Source organism: Eulemur rufifrons, chromosome 15 (genome assembly GCF_041146395.1).
Source record: "Eulemur rufifrons isolate Redbay chromosome 15, OSU_ERuf_1, whole genome shotgun sequence".
Lineage (NCBI taxonomy): Eukaryota > Metazoa > Chordata > Mammalia > Primates > Lemuridae > Eulemur > Eulemur rufifrons.
The window spans coordinates 28,308,537-28,320,344 of NC_090997.1; the positions used below are offsets into that span (position 1 = coordinate 28,308,537).

Consider the following 11,808-nt stretch of genomic DNA (forward strand, 5'->3'; position numbering starts at 1 on the left):
GATGACAGAGATGACTGGGGACCCCACGGAGGAAAACTGCAAGCTGAGAAAGAAGAGGATAGAGAGGAGAAGACAGCAGTGTGGATCAAACCCAGAGAGGCCCCAAGCCCAGCGAAAGGATAAAGGAGGTTTCTCCTCCCCCACCTATGTGCCTTCAGTGAACAGCAGGACACAAAGTATACTGAAGGCTTTTCCACCCCTCGGGAGCGCAGACACAGTGGCTAATTAGGAATAGTGGGGGCGGGGGGGCGGAGGGAGCGGGAACCAGGAAGCCCCAGGAGTTTGGGCATCCATAATAGGCACCCCACAGGAGAGAAACCGGAGTATCAGCTTTCCTACATCTATTTAGACACTTCCTCCTCTGCACCTGGCATCCCAGAAAGCAGTTTGAGCTCAGGCCCACTGGGCGCTGCGGCCCCTCCCCCACCCATTGCAAAGGCGAGAGTAGCTTGAATCAAGAAACTCACCAATGGCTGCTTTTCTATGGCAGGTGCGTGCTCCTGGCTGAGCTTGCTTCACAGATTGGGGCTGCCACAATCTGGGAGTTACCTGCCCACCGGCATTTTGCAGGATGGCAGGTCAGCGGCTCAGATAGGTGGGCACCTGCTCTCTGTAGCCCGTGGACTTGAGAGTAGTGCAGGGAGATGCTGGGGAGAGGTTTTGGACCTGGACTTGGGGTGAGGAAGCCCTCGTGGATATATCCCACCTGAGTGTGGTGGAGTACTGAGGAACAGGGATCTGCCAGCGTGCCCACCCGCCCGCCAGGGGAGAGCGCCATATTGGAAAGGGGAGTGTCATTTGGAAAGAAACAGCCTAGCTCCCAGTTCTGTGACAACCAAATGCCTCAGGTGCACTAGCTGAAAGGGAGCTGGGCCCCTTCCACCCACCTATTACAAAAGGGAGTAAAGTTTGAGCCAAGAAACTCACAAGCGGGCACTTGTCTTTGGCAGGAGCATGCACCTGGCTGAGGTCCCTGTGGATAGAGGGGCCCACTACTCTCCCTTTAGGGAACCCTCTGCCCACCAGCATTGGAGATGGACGCTAGTGGGTCAGACACAGGGGCCGGGGAGAAGTTACAGAACTGGACTCAGGTGGTCAGGGAACTCACATGGACTGATCTGAAGGGAGCATGCAGTGGGGGTTCTAGGGAATGCTGATGTGGGAGGGTGTTCCCCGCAGAGAAACTGCACCAGTGGACAAGGGCGGAAAGAGCTCTGCCCAAGGCCTTAGCACTCAAGCCTTTAGGCCCCTCCGTCAGGAACAGGCTCCCCAATATGGAGAGCTTGTCTTGATCCACAGTCCAATGGCTCCCCCTAGTGGCCGGAAAAGCAACTGTGGAACCCCACAGAGGCTTTGCAAAGCCTTTTAGGCTCTGGTAATCCAGCCATGATCTGCCTTGCTCCTCCTCCCATCTTAGTGGAAGTAGAGGTGGAGCAACACTGTCCAGCTAAAGAGTCCCTCCGAAAGCGTGTGCCCACCTGGGGCACCAGAGCTTACCCTGGGCACAAAAGAACATCTCAGCAGCTGGCTCGTCTACACAATTAAGAGCCAATGATGGGGGAACAACACTATAGCTCAGCATAGTGCCTTCCAACTGAAACAAGGTGTTGCTGATTTATACTCACAAGTACCACCCACCCTCTTGGAGATTAAGCTGAGGGACATAACCTGCTTCACACTGCTAGGAAGAGGTGAAGACAGCAGGTAAGAGCCAACCTGAGAGGTCCATCAAACCTACTCAAATACCCCATACGCAACTCGGGGCCAGCACTCCGATCCCTGAAACAGTCCACGTTCAATCTTCATGGACCTTGAAACCGGCCCGCAAGCTAGGCCTGGTACACCCGAGTCTCGATTGAGAGGCCAGATGAGAAGGAATCAGCAAAAGAACTCTAGAAATATGAAAAATCAGAGTGAAAGGACACCCCCAAAAGAAAACACCTCCTTACCAATAAATACCAACCAAAATAAAAATATTGAAATGACTGATAAAGAATTCCAAATATGGATTATAAGAAAGTTCAATAAAATACAATAGAAAATGGAAACCCAACAGAAAGAAACCACAAGAAAAATAGAGGAAATAAAAGAAAAAAAATCACTACAGAAATAGAATTACTCAAAAAAATAGAATTAATGAAAATAAAAAATTCATTCAAGGAAACACAAAATACAGTGGAATAGACTAAACCAGACAGAAGAAAGAATCTCAGAGCTTGAAAACAAGACCATTGTTTTTAACAAGTCAGAAAACAAGATAAGGAACAGAGAAGCAAAAGGACCGAACAAAACCTACAAGAAATATGGTATTCTGTAAAGATGCCTAACATAAGAATCATTGGCATCCCTGAGGGTGAAAAAGAAAATACACAAGGCTTGGAAAATCAATTTGAGGGAATAATTGAGGGAAACTTCCCTGGTTGGGCTAAAACTTTAGATACCCAGGTAGAAGAAGCTCCACAAACTCCTAGGACATTCATTGCAAAGAGAAAATCACCATGACACATAGTGATCAAACTGGTCAAAGTCAACTTGAAGGAGGAACTGCTGCAAGACATAACATCAGGTAACTTACAAAGGCAAACTCACCAGGCTAACTGCAGACTTCTCAACTGAGCCCTTAAAAAGCCAGAGGGGACTGGGCCCCCATTCTCAATCTTCTCAAACAGAATAATGGTCAACTTAGAAATTTGTATCCTACAAAAAGAAGTTTTTTATGTGAGGAAGAAATGAAGACTTTCTTAGACAAGCAAACACTAAGGGAATTTGTCAAGACCAGACCTGCCCTACAGGATATACTCAGACCTGCATTATGCATTTTTTTTTTTTTTTTTTTTTTTTTTTTTTGAGACAGAGTCTCACTCTGTTGCCCTGGCTAGTGTGCTGTGGTGTCAGCCTAGCTCGCAGCAACCTGAAACTCCTGGGCTCAAGCAATCCTTTTGCTTCAGCCTCCCAATTAGTTGGGACAACAGGCATGAGCCACCATGCCAGGCTAATTTTTTCTATATATTTTTAGTTGGCTGGCTAATTTCTTTATATTTTTAGTAGAGACAGGGTCTCGCTCTTGCTCAGGCTGGTCTTGAACTCCTGACCTTGAGTGATCCTCCTGCCTCAGCCTCCCAGAGTGGTAGGATTACAGGTGTGAGCCACTGCGCTCAGCCTGCCTTATACATTGATCAGCACAATAGACACCCACCAGGGTAAAATCACCCAAAAGCTAAAGCTCAAAGCCTATATACCATAATGGCTCGAGACGTAAAACAAAGCAATAAGGTTCTATACAAGTGAATGAACAGAAATGCAACCCACTTGTCAATTCTTTCAATAAATGTTAATGGCTTGAATTCCCCACTCAAGAGACATAGGCTGGATGAATGGATAAAGCAATACAATCCAAGTATCTTCTACCTCCAGGAAACACATCTAACCCACAAGGAGTCATTCAGACTCCAGGTAGAGGGGTGGAAAAAAAACATTCCATGCAAATGGAAATCAAAAGAAAGCTGGTATGGCCTTTCTCATATCAGATAACATAGGCTTCAATTCGCCAATAGCAAAGAAAGACCAAGATGATCATTATAATATGAAAAAGGGAACAATTCAATGAGAAGACATAATGATCCTAAAAAATTATGCCCCTAACACAGGTATGCTCAGATTCATAAAGGAAACACTACAAGAGCTAAACAAAGTGATAAACAGCAGCATTGTAATAGCCAGGAACTTTAAAACCCCAGTGACAGAACTGGACATATCCTCCAAGAAGAAAATAAACAAAGAAACAGCAGATTTAAACAAGACTCTAGAACAAATGGGCCTACCAGACATTTACAGAACATTTTATTCCCAAACTGTTGAATAGACATTCTTCTCATCAGCACATGGAAGATTCTCTAAGATTGATCACATTGTAGGCAACAAAACATGTCTCAACAAATTCAAAAAAATAGAAATTATACCATGTATCTTCTCATACCACAGTGGAGTAAAATTAGAAATCAACTCCAACAGAAAAACTCAACTCTACACAAAGTCATGGAAATTAACCTACCACTGAAAAATTATTGGGTCAAAGAGGAAATTAAGATGAAAGTCAAAAGGTTCCTTGAACTAAATGACAAAGGGGATAAAAGTTATCAATATCTGTGGTATTCAGCAAAAACAGTCCTAAGAGGAAACTTCATAGGCTTAAATGGCTAGATCAAAAATACAGTAAAATCACAAACCAATAATCTGATAAATTGCCTCAAGGAATTAGAAAAGGAAGAACAAACCAATTCTAATCCCAGTAGAAGAAAAGAAATAACTAAAGTCATAGCAGAACTAAATAAAATATACAACAAAAGAATTTTAAAGCAGCAATAAAGAATCTTCCAAAAAGAAAAATCCACACTCAGACTGTTTCCAGACAAATTTTATCAGACCTACAAAGAAGAATTGGTGCCCATATTGCATAAATTATTTCAGAATATTGAGAAGGAAGGAATCCTCATAACTCATTCTATGAAACCAGTATCACATTGATACCAAGTCCAGGAAAGGATACAAAAAAAAAAAAAAAAAGAAAGAAAGAAAACTACAGACCAATATCTCTTATGACTATAGGTGCAAAATTTCTCAGTATAATTCCAGCAAAACAAATTCAGCAGCACATCAAAAAATAATCCAACATGACCAAGTGGGCTTCATCCCAGGGATGCAAGGATGGTTCAACATAGATAAATCTATAAATGTGATTCACTACTTAGACAAAAACAAAAAGGAAGACCATATGATCATCTTTATAGATGCAGAAAAAGCATTTGACGAAATCCAGCATCCATTTATGATGAGAATTCTTAACAAAATAGGCATAGATAGAATATATCTAAATATTATAAAAACCATATATGACAAACCCATAGCCAACATCATATTGAATGGGACAAGTTGAAAGCATTCCCACTTAGAACTGGAGCTAGACGAGGTTGTCACTCTACTACTTCTATTCAACATACTGCTGGAAATCCTAGCCAGTGCAACCAGGCAAGAGAAAAAAAATCAAGGATATCTATTGAAAAGGAGAAAGAAATGGTCAAACTATCACTCTTTGCTGACGATAGGATCATATATGTAGAAAACCCCAAAGATTCTGCCAAGAGACTCCTGGTATTGGTAAATACATTCAGTAAAGTCCCAGGTTATGAAATGGTTTTACACAAATTGGTAGCATTTCTATACACCAACAATATTCAAGCTGAGAATCAAATCAAAGACTAAATATCTTTCACAATAGCTACAAAGAAAATAAAATACCTAGAAATATATTTAACCACAGAGGTGAAAGACCTCTACAAGGAGAACTATGAATCACTGAGAAAGGAAATTGCACAGGATATAAACATATGGAAAAACATATCATGCTCATGGACTAGTAGTCTAGAGGTACATACTACCCAAATTGATTTACAGATTCAATGCAATCCCTATTAAAATACCAACATCATTTTTCACATATCCAGAAAAAAAATAATTCTATGATTTCTATGGAACTACAAAATAGCCCAAATAGCCAAAGCAACCTTAAGCAAAAAGAACAAATTGTGAGGCCATAGTAACCAAAACAGCATGGTACTGGCACAAACATAGAGACATAGATGGATATGAACAGACAATGGATAGGAACAGAGATCCCAGATATAAAACCATCGTTTTAGTGCCATATGATCTTTGAAAAAGCAGACAGCAATATACACCAGGGAAAAGAATCTCTATTCAATAAATGGTGCTGGGAAAATTGGATAGAGACATGTAGAAGATTGAAACAGGATCCTTACCTCTCATCATTCACAAAAATTAATTCAAAATGGATAACAGACTTAAACCTAAGACATGAAACTATAAGAGTTCTAGAAGAAAATGTAGGAAAAACTCTTCTAGATATCAGCGTAGGCAAAGTATTTATGAAGAAGATCCTAAACGGAATCACAGAAACAACAAAAAATAATAAATAGGACTTGATCAAATTAAAAAGCTCCTGTACACAAAAGAAACAATCAATAGAACAAATAGACAACCTACAGAATGGGAGAAAATATTTTCAAGCTATACATCTGATAAAGGGCTAATAACCAAAATCTATAAAGAACTCAAGCAAATCAGCAAGAAAAGAAAAATGAATCAACCCCCTTAAAAAGTTGGCAAAAGGCATGAACAGGAGCTTTTAAAAGAAGATAAAGAAATGGCCAATAAACATATGAAAAAATGCTCAACATCACTAATCATTATGAAATGCAAATCAAAACCACAATGAGATATCACCTAATCCCTGTGAGAATGGCTTTTATCAAAATGTCCCAAAACAATTGACATTAGAATGGATCCAGAGAGAAAAGAACACTTACACAATATTGGTGGGACCTCATGCTAGTACAACCTCTATGGAAAATAGTATGGAGATTCCTTAAAGAACTAAAAGTAGACCTACCATTTGATCAAGCAATCTCACTACTGGGTATTCACCCAAAGAAAAAAGGACATTTTATAAACAAGAAACTTGCACTTGAATGTTTATTGCATCACAATTTGCAATTGCAAAGATTTGGAATCAACCCAAGTGCCCATCAATTCATGAGTGGATTAATAAATTATGATATATTTATATCATGGAGTACTACTCAGTCATGAAAATTGATGATTTAATACTTTTTGTAACAACCTGGATGGAACTGGAGACTAATCCCCTAAGTGAAGTATCCCAAGAATGGAAAAACAAACACCACATGTATTCACTATTAAATGGGAACTAATTGATCAGCAGTCATGTGGACACATGGAAGTAAAATTCAATGGTAATTAAGCAGGTGGAAGGGGGCAGGAGGGGAAGGGCGAAATCATACCTAACAGGTGCAATGTATACTATCTGGGTGATGGGCAAACTTATAACTTAAACTGTACAAAAGAAATTCATATATCCAAAATATATATACCCCATAATATTCTGAAATAAAAAACTTAGTAGAGCTATTTTATGCCTGCCTGTTTAATAGAATGAATTTTACAATAAAAAATAAATATTTCAATTATATAATTGTAACTGCTTTAGCCACTTCATTTGTTCAAAGATGTTATTGTTTGGAAGATAACATTATATGGTTATTGTATGTATGCAAGCTATGGCTAGACATCGTAAGACATCTTTCAACTCATAATTTATCTCAAGGATATAGAAGACTTGAGAGAAAAAGACCAAAAAAAAATTTCTTTGAAGGGAGTTATCAGAGTTCTTACTGCCTGCATTGTACTTACTAATACCAAACTCTCCTACTATGAGGAAGTGGCCAGTGTACTATATTAAAATTTCAAATCTCCCTCAACTCAGTCAGGTTGCCAAGGCCTACAAGAAAAACATTCAGAAATACTACCATTCTCTGGAATTTGGGAGAAATGTATATTTTGTTTCACTTCCACAAAAGCACTTTTTAGTTGTCTAATTGTGGCCAAAGATACTATTGCCTAGAGACATTTTAAAGAGGGACCGTTATAATGAGGGTAAGCTATATTTCCAAGAAAATGGGGAACTATAGGAGAGTTCAAAGGGAAGATGGAAATAGGTTAAAGATACTTTCATTGTCTAAACATTTAACCAATATTTAAAAAGCTGTTGGTTTAAACAATGATTTTATTTCACTTGTTTACATTCATTTGAGAAGATATAAAAAAGTTTACTCTTCATAAAAGGACTTTTGTCTGTAATGACATGTTACCTAAGGAAATAAGTTAGATATAATTATGTAAATTATATACAAATGTACACGTTTCTAAAAATATTTTAGTACTGAAGTACAAAATATATTTTATCATGGTGAAAAACATGTGAACTGGCATTCGGACTTTCCTTATGTTATGGAATAGTTATTAATCATTTCATTTTATTAACCAGATTGATGTATTAATCTTATCCATAAAAAGGTCAAAGTATACCACCTTTAAAATTATATTTTTCAATGATAAATGAATCCTATCTTATTCATTTTATTTGAAATGAATAAGATAGGATTAAAATTATTTGTGTATAGGGATATATACAAATGTATGCGTTTTTTACCTGAAAATTGTTCATCACATTCACAAATGAAACTATTTGCAGTAATATTGCTGCAGTTTCCATGGAAACAGATATGTGGTTGACATTGACCAATTATTTCTGAACAATCCCTTCCTATAAAAATGAAAAAAAAAGTTTATTTACATTGTATAGAAGTATTTAATTATGACCATTGGTTTCTTTTCCTCAATTCTTTAATAGTAAATAATACTAAATACATTTGATAAAATGTAATTTCAATTATAAAACAGTGTTACATGATCATGCATTTAAATGGAATCAAAATTAGTTTTGGTATTTGACATCAGCTTTTTTATCTTTTGATCTGATACTATAATATTCAAATACTTTTCTGATTCTTGGCAGTTGAGCATTGATTAATTTTTATGAAAATTTAAAATTTTACCTGTGTTTTGATAGTAGATAATGTAAGGACTAGTTCTTCAACATACTCTGGTAGTACTGTAGTCATAATTTACAAAGTGACACATTCAAATGCATGTCTTAGACCTGCTCCCTAGCAAGGGAACCATTCATAAGGAGAAATGACTGCCTGGATTCTCAGTAGTTGTGCATAAATTTGTAAATTCTACACTTCTTTGCCCTTGCTGGTATATCAATATTCCAGATCTCACTTACCCCTACTGTTGTGGTCTCACTATATCACAGCCTTGCATAGCATATTTTTTCTATGCATATTTAATCATCTTATGATATTCTTACTAGAGAAATGTGCCTAGGAAATTCCAGAGCATGTCAAGTGGACAAATGTTGCTACAAAAAAAGTTGCTTTTAATTTGGCAATTTGTTTTTTTTGCCCCAATTTAATTGAGCTCTTAATTAATTTGTAAGCAGTTTTTGTCATTATTATTGATTCATTTCAAATTCCTTGTATACTGACACGTCTTACTAATGTCTTGCTAATGTAGGACTTGTCTTTCTTCATTTAACTTTAAACAAACTGAGCAAATAAATTTTTGTTGTTTAAGCTATCCAGTCTGTGGTACTTTGTTAAGGCAGCCCTAGAAAACTAATTCAGTGAGTATTCTCAATTGCTTTGGTAATGCCACATAGTTCTATATCTCCTAAGATTTTGAAACTGAAGTAATTATTTATAATTAAATGGCATAATAGAGTATGGTTAATGTTTTAAAAATAAGTAAGTAATCTTTAGATATTTTATGGTGCTTAAAGTTTAATGGTTTAAAACACCTATGACTGTGTTTCAAATAAATAAATAAACTAATCTTGAATAAGAAACAAACTATTCTATGCAGTTACAATAAAACTTCTGATATAATATTTCACAAAATATGAATGCATACATGTACATTAATATTCTGACACATGGTAGAAATTTTCTGGCCAAATATTCTCTAAAACTCTTTGAATAGATTAAAATGTATGCTTTAGAGGCTTAATTAAATTCCTTTTTCTTCATCATGAAACAGCAATTTGAGTCCTTTCTCTTTTGCTCTAGCCTGCCTTAACTTTAACTACTTGATACACCTCAGCGTAAGTTAGGGGTATGACTCCTACTTTTATCATCAGTACCAGTAGAGTCAAATGAGAATTTGAATCCCATTATAGAGACAAGGTGTTCAGTGGATATTGCTGGTATTACCTTCTGAAATAGCCTTGGTACTTCCCTACTATCAAGTCCAAAATTACTCTTTGAAATCTCAAACCAGGTAAATTTTAGAGCCTACAATGGTTTGTTGAGGTCTTCAATTATATCTTATCACAACTTTTTCAAGCTTGGCTTCAGTGAAGTTAGCCCGTAGGCACATGGGAGAAGGAAGCTCCCTAAAGCCTGCCCAACAAAATTACAGTTAGATTCCTGAGTGTGATCTGCTCCAAACATACCTGCTGCTCACCTTCCTTCCTCATGACCAAAATATACTACCAATCCATTATTTCTCAAATACTTCCCTTTGTGAGATCATCCTAGCCTTACTGGTTTCCCTTATAACTCTCAATGCAAAATCTGTGTAACTCTCATTAAAACAAATTCTTTCATAAGTTCCCAAACTTCATTCAAATGTTCCCTACATTCTTTTCACTTTCTGCTGATGGCCCAAATTCCTTGGTGAACTCTCAAGTAGTATTCACTTCAGCCTCAGTTAGCATGATTTACATTGTTTTTAGATTGCCCTTCCTCTCGCTTAATTACTCATGAAATATCTTCTTTTCACAACCTTTCCTGATCATTGCCTCTCATTTAGCTTATTACAACCAGTTATTAATTATATCATCTTTTCATCTTTGTCACTATTATCTATAATATAAATCACTTTAGAGGTACCACAACATCCATTAAGAACATCGGTCCTGGCTCACAGTTATCTATTCCTCTCCAACACTGCCAAGCCACTTCAATGACTTCCCCACAACCACAAATTTTGTAACTTTCTGTACTCAGATGCATACTTTATTTTCACATTATCACCCAGCACTGTTTACCCAAATACCATGATCCTGGGAATTTCATTCAATAACTAAAAACATTTATATTGTTTGGATAATCCTACTTTTTAATGCATGAGACATTAAGAATGAGTGTTGGGAAAGAGATGAAAATATTTAGAAAATATTTAGAGAATTTTATATGTTTTGAATCCAAATTTAGCCCATTCTAAGGCATCTACAATTTTTTAAAAATGTATCTTGTTTTTAATTAGGTAACAGTAGATGAATTCAGTTTATTTTCCTACTTTTAATAGAATTATGCTATTTTAAAGCAATCTTACCTGTAAATGGTGGATGACAGATACATTCATATCCTTGCTTATTCCATTTTCCTCTATTATTAGTTCCTCTATTATTATTATTAATGCAACTGCCATTATTTTTACATGGTTTGTAAGAGCATGCGTCAAGTTCCTGGCAGTATTTTCCAGAAAATGGAGGCTGACAATGGCATCTGTATGTCTTGTCCCAAATTTTACTAAGACATTTACCATGACCAGAGCAAAATTCTGAACTTAGAGATTCCTGGCAGAATTGCTGTTTCACTGTCACGTTTAGTCGAAGTCCCAGTTGACAAAGAGATGGACCACTTGCCATTACTGTGATAAAATAATGTGTCCCAATACTCAGCCACTGAGGATTAACAGTGTGCATTCCTTTTAGTTTGCAACCAAAAAGCAACTGATCATCCATTATGTTATTTTGCACACAGTCAATGAAAGATGTTTCAGAAACATTCATCAAATTTATTTCTGGAGATTGAAGAGATGGTTTGGAAGAAATAACAAGGATGTCTCCTAGTTGAATTTGCAAAGGGCAAATCTGTGGAACAATGTGATTGTCTAAAGTAGCCATTTTAGTGTTTACACCAAAAACCCAGCAATCTCTGTAGAAGTCCATGCAGATGTTTTCTGTTAGTGTCCAATTCACCACATATGATGAGGGTTGTGGGTGCCATTCTTTCACCAGTTGCCGACTGCATGTCGTTTTCCCACTTATAAAACAGCTATAAAGAACCACCAGGCTCAGAATGATGATTGATTTGTTAGTCATTTTGGGCAATTGTATTTTACAGTCTATCATGAAAGTGTCATAAAGAATTGTTGCAAAGTGGTCTTCAAGTATTGCTAGAAATTTCCAAGCAGATTTGTTATTCAGGGATTCCTGAATATTGGCTTTTCTTTTTCTATTCCCAAAGTACAAGTAACTTTGATGACAGTGTGCTTTGCCCAAGAGACGGTAGAATTCAAGTG

General features: G+C 37.1%; 1 protein-coding gene across 1 annotated transcript in view; it reads right to left on the reverse strand.

The window, feature by feature from the left end:
* EYS (eyes shut homolog) overlaps positions 1-11,608 on the reverse strand; it is a 1,462,097-nt gene extending 1,450,489 nt beyond the window's left edge. The window contains 2 exon segments of the mRNA XM_069488330.1: positions 8,087-8,200; positions 10,837-11,608. Coding sequence (XP_069344431.1) covers positions 8,087-8,200; positions 10,837-11,608 — 886 coding nt within the window.
* Positions 11,609-11,808: the final 200 nt, after the last annotated feature.